Source organism: Xylaria bambusicola (genome assembly GCF_022495145.1).
Source record: "Xylaria bambusicola strain CBS 139988 unplaced genomic scaffold F5B22scaffold_63, whole genome shotgun sequence".
NCBI lineage: Eukaryota > Fungi > Ascomycota > Sordariomycetes > Xylariales > Xylariaceae > Xylaria > Xylaria bambusicola.
The window spans coordinates 235335-254911 of record NW_025953616.1 but is presented as its reverse complement, the minus strand read 5'-3'; the positions used below and the strand labels follow the sequence as shown (position 1 = coordinate 254911).

The 19577-nt window shown below is 48.1% G+C and overlaps 6 protein-coding genes across 6 annotated transcripts; 4 read left to right on the top strand and 2 right to left on the bottom strand.

Moving 5' to 3' along the window:
• Positions 1–1965: 1965 nt before the first annotated feature.
• On the top strand, positions 1966–2524 carry F5B22DRAFT_651137 (uncharacterized protein; the record flags this gene model as incomplete). The annotated part of the gene is made up of 2 exons (XM_047979414.1): positions 1966–2319; positions 2420–2524. The coding sequence occupies 2 exons, from the start codon at positions 1966–1968 to the stop codon at positions 2522–2524; spliced, it is 459 nt and encodes a 152-aa protein (XP_047826326.1).
• A 2095-nt stretch (positions 2525–4619) lies between these two features.
• F5B22DRAFT_651135 (S-adenosyl-L-methionine-dependent methyltransferase) lies at positions 4620–5648 on the top strand (the record flags this gene model as incomplete). The annotated part of the gene is made up of 2 exons (XM_047979413.1): positions 4620–5193; positions 5350–5648. 2 exons carry the CDS (start codon positions 4620–4622, stop codon positions 5646–5648), a joined length of 873 nt encoding a protein of 290 aa, XP_047826325.1.
• Positions 5502–7612, bottom strand: F5B22DRAFT_483513 (iron-containing alcohol dehydrogenase-domain containing protein). The gene is made up of 4 exons (XM_047972277.1): positions 7455–7612; positions 6983–7392; positions 6291–6928; positions 5502–6232 (listed from the first exon to the last, which is right to left on the bottom strand). The coding sequence occupies exons 1-4, from the start codon at positions 7482–7484 to the stop codon at positions 5802–5804; spliced, it is 1509 nt and encodes a 502-aa protein (XP_047826324.1). The 5' UTR covers positions 7485–7612; the 3' UTR covers positions 5502–5801.
• Positions 7613–8084: 472 nt separating this feature from the next.
• F5B22DRAFT_483241 (peptidase family S58) lies at positions 8085–9987 on the top strand. Its single transcript, XM_047972273.1, has 4 exons — positions 8085–8618; positions 8712–8919; positions 9015–9794; positions 9866–9987. Exons 1-3 carry the CDS (start codon positions 8262–8264, stop codon positions 9659–9661), a joined length of 1212 nt encoding a protein of 403 aa, XP_047826323.1. The 5' UTR covers positions 8085–8261; the 3' UTR covers positions 9662–9794; positions 9866–9987.
• Position 9988: 1 nt separating this feature from the next.
• On the top strand, positions 9989–15116 carry F5B22DRAFT_483520 (exocyst complex component Sec3-domain-containing protein). The gene is made up of 4 exons (XM_047972278.1): positions 9989–10529; positions 10601–12645; positions 12696–13819; positions 13875–15116. The coding sequence occupies exons 1-4, from the start codon at positions 10397–10399 to the stop codon at positions 14797–14799; spliced, it is 4227 nt and encodes a 1408-aa protein (XP_047826322.1). The 5' UTR covers positions 9989–10396; the 3' UTR covers positions 14800–15116.
• A 1-nt stretch (position 15117) lies between these two features.
• Positions 15118–16875, bottom strand: F5B22DRAFT_483490 (fructose-1,6-bisphosphatase). The gene is made up of 3 exons (XM_047972276.1): positions 16413–16875; positions 15556–16340; positions 15118–15494 (listed from the first exon to the last, which is right to left on the bottom strand). The coding sequence occupies exons 1-3, from the start codon at positions 16544–16546 to the stop codon at positions 15364–15366; spliced, it is 1050 nt and encodes a 349-aa protein (XP_047826321.1). The 5' UTR covers positions 16547–16875; the 3' UTR covers positions 15118–15363.
• Positions 16876–19577: the final 2702 nt, after the last annotated feature.

The window sequence follows — 19577 nt, the reverse complement described above, 5'->3', positions numbered from 1 at the left end:
AGAAGGAGTTGGTTGGTCAAGGACTAATGCAGCCCTAGTTGATCATTGTAATCAGAATCCTCAGTTCCAAGCCCAGTTCATCTGCCCTTGTTATAGCAGTGAAAGTCAAACGCGTAATTGAGTTTGCCGACTGCTTCCTACACGTTTCCTTGCAGTCTAAGTTGATCACATTCTATTCTTACAGTAGTGGTATACACAAACACTCCTGTATTTTAATTCTATGGCCGAAGAGAGAACTGCATGCCTCCAGCCTTCTCGGCTGGTGTTACAGTACTATAGTTGAGTATAAAGACGCAGGGTCTCGATCTGATTACGTACGTCGTTTGCCTTTTGGTAGCGTAGCGGTGATAGTACTACGCTCCTATTATCGTTCCTTAACCGCTGAAAAGAGTCACGTCCGACCTAATACACTCACATTCAACGACCCGAATATAGAGTCTAGGTATTATACTCTAAAACTAGATATTATCGCCCTCTATTCTCTGATATTTTCTACCGTTACCCCTAGATTTCAGCTTCATTAGTGCTTGCCGCGCTAAGTCGGTGTTTTATACCATGTGTAATATAAGGTGTGAGGTGTATTTACTCAAGCACATAAGAGTAGGTAGGCAGATATCATCTACACCATGTATATATTAAGTACTTAGCTACAGTGCTAAGGCCCTAGGCCAATCTTCCCATCTACAATTTCAATACAATCCCTTGACAATAAGGGTGTTGTCGCAACTTATCAAATTGACCATCTGCGACGTGCAAAGTCTAACAGTACTTATTCTCCACCGCATTGTGATGGGTATTCCAAGGTGAATTCTATTAACAGGGAAAGAATTGAAGAACTGTCTAACAATTTAACATATGCATAGATCTTACGAAAATAAATTGCTAAGATTCGCGCTGCATACAATTGAAGCTATTGCCAGTGCTCATCCTGAGAGTATGTCAAAGCAGAAGCATGAGCCGTTTGTTGGGATGGAACACCTAACTGCCCAAAGCGAGGTTGCTTAGAAACAGTCTACGGTGTTTGACTTTACATCAAACTTGGTCATATAACAGCATAACAGGATTTGGGGTGTTCGAAACGTCAGTCTTCACTATGGTTAAAGTTAAAGCGCACACACCAAGACATGGTAGCTAAGTATAGGTAGTAGGTAGCGATCAATAGTATCATGCGACCAGATCTTGAGATTCACCCTGTTGGCTCCTTTCAGGATGGCTGTTGCAACTCTATGTTGTAACTGCCCTATTAGTACCTGACAGATGAAAGTGTAGAGAACTGCGTAGTATGGCACGTATCACCACTTATATAAGTTTTTCTCTGCTTAGCGCCAGGGGCGTAAGAACCTAAGATGCTTCAGACGAGATATCTGTGTCCAACTCTATAAACGCACCTTTGGCATTGGGTGAACGCTAAACAGTATTTAGCAATATACATACACTGAGGTCCTTATAGAAGTCCCGAATACGTATACGGTAATTAATTATAGTTTAGGAGATACTCCCCATAAAGCATCATATCTCAGTGGTAACAGTTAAAAGCGGTCTACGAGCTATGATGTTGGCCGCTTAATCCCTATGTCCATGATTTTGATTGTACCTTGAGCGCATCGCTTTGACATAGAGTTTATGTCGATAAGTATGCGCAATCAACAAGTTAGCTTCCTACCAAATCAAGACTTGCGACAGTGCAGCTTGTACTAATGTAGAGAAAAATAGCTCATGGCGGATCTGTCGGACTCTAGCCAAGGAAATCAAGGTAAGTTCAAATTCGCTTGAGAGAGAATGGCTTGATTTACGCTGCATAGAAGCCCTCCTGGACAACGACACAGCTATCAAGCCGCCTTGATAATTCACGCAAGACCAATGTTGATTTTCTTTTATCCACCGCACGAATTCTCGCACTGAGCATCATATATCCACCGTCACTAACTACCTACTCCAAGGTAGACCTAAACCCAACACTGGAAGATGCCTCGAGTTCTCAATCTCGCAGCCCTTTGCCTCCTCTCCTTGGCACCTCCGGCATCTGCGGCGTATCTCAAAGTTCTGAATCTTTGCCCCTTTGAAATATATTGTGGAGGTGCAAAGAATGATGGCACTTTCTCTCCCACTGTCCAGGTGCGGTCTGGCCAGCTTTACCAGTCACCACTGCCAGCGAACAACGACAACATCGGGGCCGTGCTGAAATGCGCCTTGAACGAGCAAATCCAAGGGCCCTTCCAGATGGAGCTGAACCTTGAATTGGGCAAAGCGTGGTTTGATCTTTCCGCTGTCGATGGGGATCCCTTCCTAGCCTACCACCGCTATGCAGAAATCGATGGGGTAAGTGACTATTTCTTCTCTCGGTCTTGTCGCGAAGGGATATTTCGACATCCACACTATGGTTCAATAGAATGCCGTTATGCTAACACTGTCTTTATAGGGCCTATGTCCTCTCGACTGCCCTCCTTATACAAAGGATTGCGAGTGGCCTGCTTTCCAGACCTGCATGACCACTAATGATGCGACGATGTACCTATGCAAGTAGCCTGAAGACCAACTAAACATTCGGCGAGCACATATTCTTCGAGTGAGAACAGAACTATTGCCTACAGATTTCAAAGCATACAAGAACGTTGAGAAGGTCTCTTTGAAGCATACGAAAATACAAGATAATATACAGTCATACAGATGTTCATTAGACAGAGACACTCTCAGGCTTTAATTTTACAGAGGCCGGCAAAGGCCGTATAATAGTATATCGAGTTAAATTAATCACCGTGGTCAAGGATCTTTCCAGCCTTAGTAAATATTTGATTGTGAATAGTCTCGATCCCAAGCCCTGCTACCAGGCCTGATTATATTCATTCTGCTTGTCCATCTAGACCATCATTATGTACTATGAACAGAAACAACTTACGAAACTTCAGAGCTATTATGGCTTTCGCAACTCTCACTCTCAATACTCATGAGGTAACCAAAGTCAGTAATTATCCGTAAGCAGTTGTTGATTCTTTCGGAAGTGGTTTAGTGCTACTGGCAAACGTCGCCTGGTGCTTGTTGATCAGGTCTGAGTGGGATTTATAACAAGGGCAGAGATCTGGACTTGGCGTTGAAGCTATTCGCGATGTTTCGTGAAGCGAAGCCTGTATTCCTCCCTTGCAATATGCCTGCGTGTCCCCGAATATCATTAACCGCCTGCATTACGCCCCTAGATGAAGGCGAGCAGCATGTTCAGCTTGTACACGCGCGACAAGCTATCGGTGACTACATTTTTTATTCAAAGCGTATGTATGATATAGGACCTAAGAAATCATTTGAATTTCAATGAAATACTTCTAGTCTAACACAGTTTTTGAAGCTTTTAGAGACTGACTTTTCCTATAGTGCTTGGAGTCTTGCTAATATTCTCTAAATTCTTCATCTACCCTATCTTGATACTGATCTTCCGGCAAGAGTACCCCTTCTCCTTTCATGATAGGCTCTTTGGTCTTGTCTACGTTAAATACCCCGTTTTGACCGATATACTCGTCTTTACGCCTGAACAAAATGTCACACATCTCCGACGAACAACCTTCGTCTGTGAACTCATCTCAGAGCGCATTAACCTTGGTATAATGAACTCGAAATGGGTACCAAGTGTTGGCTTCCTTGTTACGAACTAGAAAAGGTGACTGACTATATGTCGAGCAGTAGATACCGCAAAGTGATGATATGGTCTTCTGCACTGTGTGCGTCGAGGATAGCCATGACGTTGTCGTACAATGTGTTAGAATTGGTCACCTGCTGGAGCGTCCAGGTTCCGCATTCCTCCACGGAAGCCCCGGTGAAATCGGTCTCAAAACTCTCGTTTTCTTTCAGACTGCATCTAAATGCGTGCCCATGCTTTCGACGAGAATCAGCAAGGGAGTATTGAGAAATGTCCATTCCTTCTCTAGGTGGCATGATTGTGGGCGCGAACTACTTCGCCATGTTAGTTCTATTATAACAAGTTTTGACACGAGATAAATGCAGTCACACATTCATTGTCGAAGTTCCTTCGCAAAGGCGATAGGTGCTAATTATCGTTAGTGGATGGGCAAGGCTGAAAATATCTTGCAGGTCCATATGAGTGAGCAACGTGAACCATGTTCACTACTTACATTATACAGTTCAGGGCGTGGTCATGAGCATTAAGACGAAAAGAATCTTTCCATATCGCTGCCGGGGTCATGATCCTATCATAATCCTACGATCTTCAATCTATTGCCTACTTTACCAACATTGATGACATACTCTTTGGATACCATAGAGAACTGTTATAGCTATGCGCAGATCCGAAACCATCAATTTAATGTAGAGTAGCTCCCGTCGCATTGTTATTCAACGGGCTCGTGAGACCCTCAAAGGAGCCCGTCAATGTTGTGGTGAAAGTCCCCGAGCACCCGGACGCTTCGGACATTTTATCAGCTGGCTCACCACGAAATGTCTCCGACAGCAACACATAAAAGCAGCTATTTATCGGATAACTGTCTGTCTTTAGATTCCTAAAGAACAATCACAACAACTACAGCAACCTGGCTTCCCGCATGATTTCAAGGTCCTGTCGCCGCCACTTCCCTATCTCATCTTTTTATACACCAAAGAGACAATACACCTACAACATGGCGTCCACAAGCACGAAAGTAGATACCGAGAACTCGGTATTCTCTCGCGGTGCTCTATATGAGAAAATGGTGGGAGAAACAAGTACGCGCCTCTCAGCCGCCGCTCTATCGTACCTTCCACTCTCAACTTACACGTCAGCCACCCGGATCCTTGACTCTGCCTGCGGGCCCGGGATTGTAACCAAGCTTCTTTTATCACCATTACCCGAGTATATCGCCGTGAAAGGTCTGCCAGTCAATCCTCCGCCACAGGTGACGGCGATAGATCTCTCGGAACCAATGATCGAACAATATAAGATCAATGCGGCCGCCCTAGGCTGGACTACCTCTGAAGCTTATGTGCAAGACTCACAGGACCTCTCCCGTTTCCCTGACGCCTCGTTTGACGCAGTGGTGATGGGCCTTGGTATTTTCATGCTCTCTGATGCAGTGGCTGGTGTACGGGAGATGTGTCGCGTGCTGAAACCCAACGGCCACATAGTTTTAACGACGTGGAAGACGCGTCGGCCCCAGGAAATCATGAGCCGGACTGCAGAGACTATCCGACCGGGTGTTGGCGCGGGGAAAGCAAGTAAGTGACTACTTCTCCGGACAATATTTTCGCTATCCCTGTTCCTTCCGATGCATGCAGCCCTGTGCTTGGGCTGAACGGCATGCTTTGAGCTATTTGCGACCTTAGAACCTCAACTTTGCTCTTGAAATGGTGGTACTGACTTGTGAATTATAGTGGATGTCGACCCGAAGTGGTCAACAAGTGAGCATTTAGTCAATGTCGTTAAGGCGGGCGGTTTCAAGGCCGATAGCCTGAGGGTCCATGAAGCGGCACCGAACTGGAGCCACGAATCTCTTACAGACTTACTCGACGCCGCAAGCTCACCACTATGGACGGCTCAGTTCTGTAAGGGGTGGAGCCAAGATGAGATGAGTAGGTGGAAGGAAGAGCTAGCGAAGCAGCTTACCGCGCGCGAACGAGATACATGCACGTTGGAGATGACTGCCCATGTCTGCATTGCTCAAAAAGAATAACAGCAGGTTTTTGGGGAGGGTCCAATGTCTATTAAATGCGCATGGAGTTCCGTGAATACAAGAAAAAGGGGCGAGTACATGACATTCATAGGGATTTGCATGACAAGCTCGAGCGATGCTATTATTGTATTCCGAGATTGGAATGCTAGAAATCTACGCGTGCGTCATAGAATCTTCAAATAATCTTCTCAGCTGGTCCCTTTCATGCTCGAGTTCCTTTGCCAATCCCGGTGCTAGCATAAGCACTCTTGCTTGAGGAATGGTACCTTCGACGAGACTTTCGATATCCCCGCTAGTAAAACCTAGATCCTTCAGACCATTGGGCTGATCACCAAGATCGGCAAGGAACTTCGCTACAGCCTCTCCTAGAACCTCTCCGGCATCTTCGCGCTTCACATTCGTAATGTCAACTCCGAATGCCTCGGCAGCTGCTAGGTGGCGGTCGGGATTTGATGGCGCTGTGAACCGAAATACCGCCGGAGCAGTCACGGCTACTGTGACACCATGGGGAATAATAGGCGATGCGACCTCGTAGCCTGCATGCTTGTAGCCTGGGTTTTGGCCGGAAATTGGATAGGACATTCCTGGTTATGGAAAGGTTAACAAGTTCTCCGTCAGACGGCTACACATCAAGTCACTTACCATGGCATAAATGAACGCCCGCATTGCCGAAACCAACGCCTGCTAAAGTAGCAGCGAGAAGCATCTCACTTTGTGCTTCGTAATCCTCAGGGTCTTTGACCGAGCGTGGCAAGTACTTGATAGTACTTTTTAAGGCGTTCAAGGAAAATATGTCGCTAATGGGATTGGCGCCCTGATATGCCGGTCTCAAGATCGGGTTTGTTGGTCGGGGAGTTCTTTCATTGAAAGGTATCGCTGTCCAAGACTCCAGCGAGTGAAACAGGACATCCAGCCCAGAGCTTGCCTTCACAGCAGCTGGCATAGTCTTGGTGTTGAGCGGATCGCAGATACCAAGCGTCGGCTTCAAATTACGATGTGCGATACCAGTCTTCGCTTTCTTTTCTACCAGATCGAAGATGGCCGTGCCCGTAGTCTCGCTACCTGTGCCGGCTGTCGTAGGAATAGCGACCAAAGGTTTCAGTTTCTTATCGATTGGCCTTCCTTTACCTAAAGGCGCGTTTACAAAGTCCAAGAACTCCGCCTCGGGGTATTCAGTATATAAGTTCATCAACTTAGCGGTATCTATCACGGAGCCTCCGCCGACAGCTAAGAATGCGTCTGCCTTAAAAGGCTTCGCAAATGCTATGGCTTCTTTGATTCTGCAGTATGTGTGAGCTTGGCTGTTGGTTCCAAGGAGGCTAGAGGCCACTCACGAACTATCTTTGGGCTCGACTCGCACCTTGTCAAAGATTTCATAGTTAATGCCTTCCCTGGACAGAGCTTCCTCAACTTGCTTGACAGCAGTCAGGCGCCTCACGGTGGAGTCGGTGACGACACACACCCGTTTGGCGCCCATGTTGGCGAAGTCCATGCCAACTTCCTGAGTTACGCCGGGCCCGAATCGAATTGAGGATGCAGCCATCTCAAAGGCGTACTCTTTTTGCTGGGCAGGGTCCATGGGAGAGGCGAAGCCGCGTCTTCCGGTCTCTCGAGTCCGCTGGGCATAAGATTCGATCTGTGGCCGGGCATGACGTTGGTGGTATCCCGGATTCGAGTGACATGGACAGTTCGGAGGATGTGTGAACTGAACTGTTCTCAAGAGACTCGTAGCTCGAGTCGCGGCCTGTTGGGTGTTGCTTTAAGCTGGGCTCATTCGGCGTTGGATGAGATTTGCAGTGCACTTACACTCGGGACCACACGAATCGCGGCACTCATCGTGGTAAGCGGAGTCAACACTATGTGTTATACTTTATTTGGGTCACTGAGGATTCCACGAGCCTTGAAACTCAGACCCGCGCCTAGCTGAATATCACGCTTGCACTTGAGATATGCGCTTTGATATGGACTTGGATGATGGAACCACTGCCACACACCGCTGTGCAACCACACATGACGAACTCCAGCCGCGGTATAATATTCGGCTATCGTGACCAGAACAGTACCTCTCCAAATAAGCCGTCCCCAATGCGGCACTACCTACCTAGGTTACTATTCGTGTGGGGTAGTTCGTGTGGGGGAGAATCTAGGTGGCTGAATGAGGAGGGGAAGTCTCCGCATGACACAAAGAAAAGTGAATTCGGAAGCTTTCCGCAAATACCTAGGATGTCAAGAGTAGGTAGGTATAGCTCTTCTATGTAGTACATCATTGAATAAAATGAAGCGATTGGTAATGCGAAATGCGGTTATCAGAGGGTCCCAGCTGTGATTATCGTGCTCAAGCGATCGGTGATTCCATATATGGTGCGATATTCCTCGATACTGACCAATCGCCCATATAGATCCCTAGTCTCTCAGTCCGGCAATGACTCAACTCGCCGTATACTCTAATTGGAGCATATTTTAGAGTTGGTTCTGCAATTGAGAGGGGGGTCAATCAGTTATAAAGATGAGGTATCCAGCGGTTTCTCGGGTGATGCTGCCTAGGTGAAGTAAAGTTATCATCTCTTGCAATAGTCTGTATGTTTTGAGAGAATTAGTCTGTGAGAACTCAGCATGACGACCTCAAACACCTCGACGGCTAACAAGTCGCCTCGGATGCGGGTCCGCGAGCTTCTTCCCGACCTTCATCTCGGAGATTGGGCGCCCGGCACACTTAATTCGATAACCGATGTTCCCGGTGTTCTAGTAAACACCCAGGAAATCCTAGCTGACAACGGTAACGTAAATACCGGGGTTACGAGCATTCTGCCACGAAAAGATTGGTTTCACGATGCCTGCTACGCCGGGCTTTTCAGCTTCAATGGATCTGGCGAGATGACTGGCAGTCACTGGATCAACGAGACCGGATTGTTGCATTCGCCCATCATTATAACCAACTCTTTTGCCGTCGGTGCAGCGTATCAAGGCATAGTACGTGCTGGAGTGACAACCATATCTCACGGAACTCCCTAAACTAGTCTCTATGTCACCAAGAAAACGAACACTGACTCTGTTGAGTTATAGTACGAATACGCAATCAAATCCCAGGGAACGAATAAGGGCCAGGTGGACTGGTTTCTCTTGCCCATTGTTGCCGAGACATTCGACGGTTACCTAAATGATCTTACACAATTTCCGATCACACCTGCGCACATCGTGAAGGGGTTGGAAAATGTATCAAGCGACCGGGTGCGGGAAGGCTGCGTTGGTGGTGGTACGGGCATGATATGCCGTAAGTTCTGAAGAGGGGAGTGCTGTTAACAGGCCAGCGCAGTATTTCTTCGCCGTTTACCTGTACCGCGGAATTACTGACAATTATTGGTATAGACTATTTTAAGGGCGGTACCGGTAGCAGTAGCCGAGTGGTTCCAGGATTAAACACAAAGGGAGAGCCAAAAAATTACACCGTTGGCGCTTTGGTTCAAGCGAATTACGGCAAGAAGCCTCACTTTAGAATCTCAGGCGTTCCTGTTGGCAGGATTCTGGACCAGGAAGAGGCCAAAGCGGCAGAGCAAGACGCCGAGAAGAAGGCGGCCCGGGAGGATGTTGAAAGGGAGAAAGAACGCAAAGATGGAAGTATAATCGTGATTCTGGCTACAGACGCACCCCTACACCCAACCCAGCTCCAGCGTCTAGCCAAGAGAGCAACTGTTGGACTTGCGAGGGTGGGCGGTAGAGGGCATAACCCTAGCGGCGACATCTTCCTCGCATTCTCGACTGGGAATCGTATCCCGGTACAGACGATCTCCATGGACAGACGTGAGGTGGATCCATGGAAGCCAACACCATTCGCGGCAGAAGTGGTGGACGATTCATCAATCAATGGACTTTTTGAAGCAGCAGCAGAGGCCACGGAGGAGGCAATCTACAACGCTGTTTGCATGGCAGAGACAATGGTCGGCAACTTGGGTCACAAGATTGAGGCGCTGCCACTGGACAGGGTGAAAGAGATCATGGAAAAATACAAAATCTGATGGTTGAGATCGATTCACTCTCATAGAGGAGCATTTCATATACCTATTCAATCCAACATATTGCTAAGGCAATCATCTACAGTCGTAGGCAGATAAGAAACCTAACCCCTACTACCTAAGTAGGCACTATAAGGTAAGTAATTATACCTTTATCTGTGGCCCAGTAGGTAACGTGTCGCTTTGCCGTACCTAACAAGTACCTAGGTACCCACATCCCTTATGTACCTAGCCTTGGACTCGATGGTGCTCAAAGTCGACGCTAAATTAATAGGAGAGAACCTTAAGCACCCTCGGCACCCTGTAACAGACTTCCCAGGGGCTTGTCAAATCGCTGTCTCACAGTGACCTGTACTCGGTGCTGTACCTACACTGCTAAGTAGAGAGGTCATCAACACCAGCGACATACCTAAGCACTTACCTGGGCTACGGACGGCGTTTTCTGCCTTGAAGCCGATTTCTTCCACCGTCGCCCAATTTGATATAGATGTGAACGCACATTTCACCAATCCATCTGTTGATTCATTACATCTACAGCGTGATTTCTATCAGACCGGACAGGACAACAGTACGCATACGATTCGTCTTGGGATCCCCGTCGCTACTTTCGCATCCGTTCGGGCTCGGTCGGCGCAGCTGCGTAGATGACCATCGAAAATGCTTCACAAACCTCCTCACATCTTTCGATGAACGCGCTGTAATATTCATGAGTCTTCCCTATCTTGAGAGAAGTGACCAATGGATGCCCCCCGGCAGCGAGGTGGCCCGGGCCCAGGCCTCGGCCGTGACATGAGCAGGGCCGAGAAGTTTGAGGAAGAGAAGCGGCGCATTGTCGAGAGTTGCTTCAACAAGAAGGACACAGATGGGTCTAGTATGACAATTCCAATCACTGTGTCACGTAAATATCCTCGCTCGCTAACACGGGTTCTCGCGCGTTGCCAGTCCTAGAAACTTACATCACTCACATTCGTATTACCGAGTACGCATCGCATCCGACAAGCCCTCCTCCACCTGAAAGTCGAAGGGAGTCAGAGAAGCCCCGCGTCATTATCGTATCTGTGCGGAAGTCGGGCCGCGTGCGCATGCATAAATCTAAAGAGAATGCAAATGGAACTTTTTCCATTGGGAAAACATGGGATCTTAACGAGCTCACCGCAATTGAATCGTTCACTGCGTCCACTGTCGAACCACAGAAGCGGCAATGGGCCGGCGACACCGGTTTCATCGTTAATATTGGGAAACCGTACTACTGGCAGGCCCATGCGGATAAAGAGAAGAAATTCTTCATTGCAAGTCTGATCAAGATATATGGTAAATACACTGGCGGTGGCCAGCCAGAGCTGAGGGGCTTTGATCCTCGTGAACAAGACCAAGTCCTCGGTTCGCGAAAACCGCCGCCACCCCGACAACCACCACCTCCCTATGATGCTGGTCTCCCGCGACCCGAACAGACGGGTACCCCTCCGCGGCCGTCGCCCATTCCTCCCCGACCTGATGCCAAAGTCCCAATACCCTCTTCACGGCCCGATGGCCTACCTCCCCCGAGAGCTCCCTCCCGACCCCCATCAAGACCAGATTCCCGACCTCAATCACGCTCGCGACCTGAACCGAAGCCATTATGGGTTGAGTCATCACCCGCACAGACGACACCTGCTTCGTTCCCTAGTCCTCGACCTAGTCAACAGCCATCAACACCATCAATTCGTAATTTTGGGCCTCCAAACGGCAATTCTTCTCCATCTCCGAGTGTTGAATCAGGCCGCATTTCCAACCAACCCCCTGCCCTACGGAAATTAGCTTCAAATAAAAGTCAGGATTCTCTCGCAGCGTCATTTACCACAGCAAAAAGTGACGATGCCGGTAGTATCCCACCGCGATCTCGCGGTGGCATATCGGGATCTGGACCTCCTGGGAGACTCGGGGATCCCCCAGATATGCCCCCTTCTCAAGTAGATCTCCCAGACAGGAAAAGGCCACCAATGGATCCTCTCCGGCCTCAAGGCGCTACGGACAATGATCTAGTACCCGCACCTTTGATGAGCCAGGGTAGTCGAAGAGAACCCCCACCCCGGAGCAGCGAACGAATTGTAGCTCGAAATGACTTGGGTGAGAGTCGCCCTGAGAGTAGCCGGACAGAAAAATCAGATTTGGCATCTGAGCCCGCCAAAGAAGTCTCAACCATTATGGATAACAGTCTGAATGGTACCACGGACGCTTCCATATCTGAAAACCCAGCACCAGAAGCTTCATCTACTGGTTCACCCAATGAAGAAGAAACACGACCAGGGTTGGGACCTATGATCAAAGCAAAAAGATCCCAGCAAAAGCTAGCAGGTACATTATGGAAAGCTGCCTCGGCTGCAGGCACCTTTAAGCCTCGACCAGGGGGGGCGGGAGAGCGATTACGAGAAGCCGCAAAAAAGGCCATCGCGGAGGGCCCAGATGGCATTACCAGCGTAGTACCTGCTCCTCCTCGTCCCACACCTCAGGCTGAGGTATCCAAACCCGTCGAACCCACGCAAAAATCTGATGATAAACCGGTATCTGTTCCTGAGGTTAAGATCACAGTGCCTAGCTCCAGTCAACCTACAAGTCTGGAAATTACCCCCAAAGAAGTCCAAATGAAACAGCTTGAAGAAACACGCAAAAAGGAGGAGGCACAACGGATAGCCATCACTGGAAATGATACTAAGTATTTCTCCGCCCTGGGTGTAGATACTACCCTCCTAGCGGATACAGCCATGGAGTTCGCCAGATGGCTAGACCATTTCGGCTGGGTGCCAGGCAACCAAATGCGATCTCGCAATTATGATGAGATGAAACTGGATATTGAACGGGAACTCAATAAAGCACAAGCTGGTGGCTGGGTTGCTCGCTTCCAAGAAGAAGACGAGAGGGTTGATGCTATCAAAACCGGGCTAGATGCCGCTATTACCGAATGTGATGAGCTTGATAACCTCTTAACGCTATATAGTGTGGAACTTTCGGTAAGTAAGGAATTTCTCCGTAATATGAATTGGATTCTGACAAGGCCTAGACATTGTCCGATGACATTGCCTACATAGAAGCCCAAGGGCAAGGACTCCAAGTACAGGCAGCGAATCAGAAGCTGCTTCGCAACGAGTTAGAGTCACTTCTAGATATCTGTGCCATCACTGCCGATGATCTACAACCGCTCAAGACAGCCCCATTGGAGACTGCTTCTGGGCTGGAAGAAATTGAAGGGGCACTAGTCACCCTCTATAAAGCGATGATGAAGATTGATCCTTCTGTGGCAGGACCAGATATGCGAAAAAGCGAAGACACAAGCATGAATGAACAACAGACAAGTCTCAATCCCGATTATGGCAAGATGCGCATTGTCCAGGAAAAGAAGGAAATGTATTTGTCAGAAACTAAGTTTTTCTTAAATCGATTAGGTGGTTTCATGTCTCGTCAATTCGACAAAGCCATCCAAGAGACCAAGTCTGCCATTGCTGGTGCCTTGTCCAAGAAGGTTGATCCTCGGAACCATGACGCCGGACGGGCTCTGCTCTGGCAATATCATCCGTTAATTTTGTACGCTCGGGAAGTGAACCTGGGAGAGTGGGATCGGTATCTCCACATCTATCAAGAAAAGAATAATCCCCTTTATCGATCGCAATTCAAGGACATCCTGGAGGTATGGAAGCGAAACGCAAGGAAACCAGCAAGCGAGGAATCAGTACTACTTTTCACAGCCCAGATAGAAAAACAGCAAGAAGGCACAATGGCAACAGCCAGAAGAGTCACTGTCAAGCGAAGTCAAACCTTAGCGAGGACTCTAGGTAGGCCTCTGGGTGAGGGGAGCAAGACGAATTCTGAAAAAGGACAAGATGGTCGCAGTCATCCTTATGAAATCTTTGCTGGCGTTATGGACGATCTACTCCCTCTTGTTGCTATCGAGCAAAATTTCATTGTCGACTTCTTTCATGCCACAACCTTAGAGACCGCAGATTTCCCAGACCTAGTAGCGATGACACGGCCACGCGACCGACAAGGTGGTGACTTGAAGCGCCACCGGCTCATGGAGCCTGACCGTGATTTGGCCAGGAGGGTCACTCGAGCAATGGAGGCCATATTTATCTTTTTGGAGCAGGACCTTCAGAATCTGATCCTCTGGGTTCTGGCACAGGATCCATTGTACGCATTCTTCCATTCTTCTCTCAGTTTAGATACCCCACTAACATTCTGCTAGGCAAGGAGTTGGCATTCTAGCCGTCCTAGAGCGCAAACAAGTAGAGATGACATCATCCAACCAGGACTTCTTGAACAATGTTCTTCAGAAACTTAACGGAACTCTTGAATCTCGCTTTTCCAAGTTTGTCGAAGAACAAATTCGCGCGATCGAAGACACAAAAGTAAAAATCAAGAAGCGCAAAGGCGTTATCTCTTTCATGCGCGTATTCCCAAATTTCTCTGCCGCAGTTGAGAACATGCTTTCGATGACAGATACGGCGTCTTCTGTTAGACGAGCCGTAGACAGGGAATATGAGCGAATCATCAAATCCATGTTTGACTCTCTCAAAGTGATTGCTAGAGAGAACCCGGCAACACTAACAAGCAGCGGTGCTGACCCCGAGGACAAAGAGGCGCTGAACTATCACATTCTCCTGATTGAAAATATGAACCACTTTTCAGAAGAACTTAATACTCATGGTCTTGAGGTACTTGAAGATTGGAAGGAAGCTGCTGCTAGCGAGATGGCGGAGCACATGGGTCTATATCTCAATGCCGTAATGCGCAGGCCCCTAGGAAAATTACTAGAGTATCTAGAAAACCTTGAGGCCCAGATCGCGTCAGGAAAGACCATTACAATCATCGCCGCACAGCCTAGCAATTCCAAGGCAACGTTCAACAAAATCCTAAGTGCGTATGACGGGCGCGAAGTTCGCAAGGGCATTGAAGCGCTACGCAAGCGGGTTGAGAAACATTTCGGCGACGCGGACGACCCAAGTCTGAGTCGGGAACTAGTCAATCGCGTGTTGCGAGAATGTGAGAAATTCTATAACGAGGTCGAGGTGCGCATCTCGACTATCACGACGACGGTGTACGGTGGCGATGTCCTATTCGAGTGGCCACGGGCCGATGTGAAAATAGCCTTCTCTACCACGGGTCGGTAGGTCGGATCCGGTGACTGGGGGGGTATTCATACATCATTTAGTCTGCGGGGATATGGGCGAGGATATCGCCTCGGGGAGAGCGATGCGAGTAGCTGGCGTGACGATAGTAGCTCGGTTTAAATGTATTAGCATGGTATTTGTACATGATGATGAGCAAAAGACATATATTCCAGATTCACTCTTATGTGGCATGGCGCAACTTGATAATCGTAGGTATTTTATATGATAGACACTACCCAGGGGACACACCCACCAAGGGGTTCACGCAAGATGTAATGGGGTTTCCATTAACGTAATATTCTAGCGTCCAAATCATAACAATGAGCGGGGATCACGTAGGCATTTTCAGGATTAATATCTTTTTTTTTAATGATTCAGATATGAATACATCATACATAGACTTGCTAACCAGAGTGGTCTGTCAAGTCTTATCATGAGCCAACCCTGCCGCAATCTTCCCTTTAGCCCGGCAGGCTAGCTAGCTTGGCCATGCATCTATGGCTAGGCCATTAAGCTGAGGGGCCCACATGGAAGGCCTACCTACGACAGACTAACTGATGTCGTCTACTTATGGAAGCTCTTCACTTTCTCCACCTCATCGTAACTACCTAGGTAGATACCCGAGCGATCGTGAATGCTCTCCGGCGTGACCTCGAGCATCCGCTCCATTTTCGAGTTAATGGCTTGGCCACCAGCTACATCCCAATATTAGCCTTGCGCGGGGGGTACATATTGCGAAGTAGAATGGACGCTTACCGTTTTCAAATACCATAGCCATGGGCGCACACTCGTACAGAATGCGAAGCTTGCCCTTGGGGCTCTTCTTGTCGGCGGGATAAGCGAAGATACCGCCGTATAGTAAAGTTCGGTAGGCATCAGCTACCATGCTACCGATGTAACGCGCACTGTATGGCTTGCCATCGTCTTGGGGGTGCTTCAGCGAGTTGAAGTACGACTTTGTGTTTTCCTCCCAGTATAATGAGTTACCCTCGTTGACGGAGTAGATGGCTCGCTTCTTGGGGATTCTCATATCAGGGTGTGTCAGGATAAACTCGCCAAACGAGTTATCTAATGTGAAGCCGTTGACAGTGCCACCTTTCATAGTGATGACTAACTGTGCCGAGGCACCGTACATGGTGAACCCAGAGGCTAGTAGCTCAGTACCAGGTCTTAAGATGTCCTCTTTCGTACCCTTGGAGCCCTCGGCTAGCTTGTGAATACCGAAGATTGTGCCGACCGAGACACCAGCATCTAAGTTGGAGCTACCGTCGATTGGGTCGCATGCCACAGCATATCGTGCCCCAGATGTGGCGTCCTGGAAGTATATGATTTCTTCCTCCTCTTCGGACACTAGCAGCGCGCACTTGCCTGACGAGCGCATGGCTGCAATGAATAAATCATTTCCAATAACGTCTAGCTTCTTCTGGTCATCACCCGTCGCGTTGGCTTGTCCAGCGAGACCCGTTAAGTTGACTAGAGTTGCACGGCGAATGTAGTATGAAATGGCTTTGAAGGAGAACTGGAGGGCATGGCAGAGCAATCTACACAAACCTAACGTCAGTACTCGATTGCTTGGAAGACTATCCAAAGACAGCGGGACATTGAGCTCTTACGTGAAATCACCTGTGGCTTCTTTGTGTTTTGTTTGCTCTTCCGTTAAGAATCGAGTTAATGTGACGATGTTTGTGTTCACACTTGTGGACTCGGAAGGAGGCATATTGTGCGTCATGTTTGTATCGTTCGCCATGATTATGAGCAGATAGGTCTAATTGATATAGTAGGATTGTTCTGTTTTAAGGCCCAAGATCCGGGTGCTTGCCGCGACGAGTTTCTGAGGTGGTATGAAGAAGAAGTGAGAAGGGAACGAGGAAAAAGCAGAGTGGCTTTGTTTATTTTGATCGATGAGCAACACAATTGGGTTTCACTGATGAAAGAGGGAAGACGTAATAGGAAGAACCAAGACTGGGTCTGACTTAGGGCCAAATAGTATGGAGAATTGCTTACGAGCAACCGCAGACAGAACAGAAGATCGTGACGTTCCTGAAAGGGGCCGGCGGGAGTAGCTGGGGAGTTTATAATAGTTCTACGGAGTCATGGAGATCACTCATACTGTACGGGAGATAACCCAACTCGCCCAACCCCCCCACCACGTCTGCCCCTCCCCACATCTTCACGTCGGGGCGGCAGGACGGAGAGGGAGAGGGAGAGGGAGCAGCGAGACACTGGCTCGGTATAACGGAGCACTGACAGCGTGGGATTGCGGGTGGTTTGGGCCGTTGGAAAAGAGGATTTCCCGGGTCAAGCCGCATCGTGCTCTCGAAGTCGCTAAGCACTCTACCGATGCGGGAGATGTCGGTCAACCTCGGTCATACGTCACTTCACCAATGCCGAACATAAGTAAGGTAGGTACCTGAGCAGCGCACAGTGGCAGAGTAGGCGGCTGGGGTCAAGCAGGGCCGGCTATTGATAGACCATGACAAAGACATTTACACATAGTAAGACCTCGTGCTCCCAATAGCAGCTGTCGGAAGCAGAATCGCATGGCAGGACACAGCTGCGGCGTTGCAGCTGACGATATCGTGGACTGGTGAGACTGGGTACAAGGCATCGGGTTGGGTCTAGGCTTACTGCCCTTTCAATTCTGATGCGCAGGTGACGCATATGACGCACGGGAACCCCGCCGAGTCAAAAGGGCGCTACTGTGTACGGAGTAAGGCTCGCTAGGTACGATCAATGCCCCTGGCCTGAACAACAAGGGGAGACAAGGACTTGTCTTCATCTTTTGTTCCACCGACTCTGCACCGACTAACTAGCTCGCCGTGTTGGGGAAAAGACCACGCGGGCCACTGACACCTGAACCCAGCTGTCAAGGAGAATAGAGGATAATGTGGGAACATCGGGGAGGGATTCTCCTTTTTCCGATGGGTACCAGGGCAACTCAAATCGCCCCCACAAAAGGTACCTTGGTCCCCTCCCCCACCCCCTCAGCCAGCCAATCGAACACCGTGCCGCGTCTAGTTTTTATGGCCCAAGCTTTCTTTCTGATTTTCTAAAAATCTTGCTAGTATTTAATCAAATTTGGAAGCTCCCTCTCTTTCTTCAACCTGCTCACTTCGTCAACCACAAATGCGCAAAGCTGTAAGTACTTGCAATTCCTCAGAAGCACATCTTCCTTTCTCTGATGACACCATGTAAACCGCAAACTAGAGTCTTTGACCTCTTTTGAGGTATGAAACTGATTTTACACGTCAGTCTGAGCCAGCAATACGAACACAGCTCTCGAATCCCCAATACCGGCGCGAGTGTGTATGCTAATTGTCTTGTACTCAGGCCTTCCATACAGTTAAAGCGCAACAGTATGACTGTGTAGAACGTTCAACCAGGCCCGGTGTCTGGATGTACGTGACCGATTCGCTAAACCCGTAACTCTCGGTACGTGTCTTCTCTATCACTTCACATTACCCGCCCTCAATTTATTATGATGATCGTTTCTATGCTTCGGCATAGCTGGAAATTACCGACTGAGACTAGGTCTTTGACGAAAAAAACTGGCTGTTATCTGATTCAACTATTTCCAACTTTTACACTATATACTCGCTTTTGTTGTCGCAGACGCCAAAACTAATCAGCGAATAGTGATTTAATATAGCGGTACGCATATCCTATTTCACCACCTCGTTTCCCATCGATATGATGAAGCGGCACTGGGCTCCGAAAATAAACCACATGAGTCGATATGCCAATTTGTGGCAGGCCTAGAAAACCTCGCCCACTGATCACCACTTACCATACATAATCCATTTGGTCAACAACCAGTGGCAATTGGCTAATTTAAGCCTTTAGAAGTACAATGTTTCACTATTCTGCTGGAAGTGTAGTGCTGGTGGTCAACGATCGTGTTGCCGTCGCTATCTTCTATGTCTAAGTAGTCTCATGAATAGCATCTTAGGCATCTTAGGAGCCAAACACTAGGTATGTTTACAACTTGTCAATCTCAAGCAACCCTACCTCTACCTGATGAACACAGATGACGAGTCTGATTCGGATTCCCGTTGAAGACAACCTATATACCTTACCATTCATGCATTTCTGATAGCAAACCCTCTCCGAGTCTCTTGTATTGAGTCAACGATGCATTTACTGACTTGAGTACCCAGAAGGTTCGTTCCGCTCTTCTACAGCACGTGGACATGCTCTCTGCAAATGATGATTCGACCTAAAACATTGGCAAGCATATGTCATAGCTTTTCGGCATTGATGACACCAGTCGTATCTGACTGCAGCCTTAGCATTTCTTGGTGCTTCAAAGCCCAAGTACATCGGTGGCTAACCATCCATCTCTAGAGTATCCATTGTTACGCTCTATAGCTTTTCAGTAACCAGTAAGGTAAGATGCCACAATTTTCTACATATTCAGTTCCACATGATGATCATATTTATCACGACGGTCAACATAGCTCGACAGCTTTGATGATATTGCCTTTGACAAGGCTTAATATCTGAAAGGAACTTCACATTACTATTAGCAGCCGGTTTTTGCTTGGCCATGGCTAACTGGATTCCTAGGTAGCACCTATCATCAGGTTTGAGTCAATATATTACACCTCTATCCAACGGTAAGAGATTTAGCAGGCAGTAATGGTATAAGTGCGTCGTTCCACTACTGTCAGTACACGTAACACATTGTATGATGTCTACATTTCATACCGGTAGATGATAACTAGATATGTAGAAATAATCTACTATTTCCAACTAATCTCGCTTCGAGCGTATTATAG

Excerpts from the sequence above, each read along its gene's own strand:
- F5B22DRAFT_483513 (XM_047972277.1), bottom strand. The coding sequence starts at position 7,484 with ATGAGTGCCGCGATTCGTGTGGTCCCGAGT. Across the intron at positions 6,929-6,982 it reads GTCGAGCCCAAAGATAGTTC|AATCAAAGAAGCCATAGCAT; the intron begins GTGAGTGGCCTC and ends CACATACTGCAG. Across the intron at positions 6,233-6,290 it reads GGGCGTTCATTTATGCCATG|GAATGTCCTATCCAATTTCC; the intron begins GTAAGTGACTTG and ends TTCCATAACCAG.
- F5B22DRAFT_483241 (XM_047972273.1), top strand. The coding sequence starts at position 8,262 with ATGACGACCTCAAACACCTCGACGGCTAACAAGTCGCCTCGGATGCGG. Across the intron at positions 8,619-8,711 it reads GTGCAGCGTATCAAGGCATA|TACGAATACGCAATCAAATC; the intron begins GTACGTGCTGGA and ends GTTGAGTTATAG. Across the intron at positions 8,920-9,014 it reads TGGTACGGGCATGATATGCC|ACTATTTTAAGGGCGGTACC; the intron begins GTAAGTTCTGAA and ends TTATTGGTATAG.
- F5B22DRAFT_483520 (XM_047972278.1), top strand. The coding sequence starts at position 10,397 with ATGGATGCCCCCCGGCAGCGAGGTGGCCCGGGCCCAGGCCTCGGCCGT. Across the intron at positions 10,530-10,600 it reads GAAGGACACAGATGGGTCTA|TCCTAGAAACTTACATCACT; the intron begins GTATGACAATTC and ends GCGCGTTGCCAG. Across the intron at positions 12,646-12,695 it reads TATATAGTGTGGAACTTTCG|ACATTGTCCGATGACATTGC; the intron begins GTAAGTAAGGAA and ends GACAAGGCCTAG.
- F5B22DRAFT_483490 (XM_047972276.1), bottom strand. The coding sequence starts at position 16,546 with ATGGCGAACGATACAAACATGACGCACAATATGCCTCCTTCCGAGTCC. Across the intron at positions 16,341-16,412 it reads GAAGCCACAGGTGATTTCAC|ATTGCTCTGCCATGCCCTCC; the intron begins GTAAGAGCTCAA and ends AGGTTTGTGTAG. Across the intron at positions 15,495-15,555 it reads GGCTATGGTATTTGAAAACG|CTGGTGGCCAAGCCATTAAC; the intron begins GTAAGCGTCCAT and ends ATTGGGATGTAG.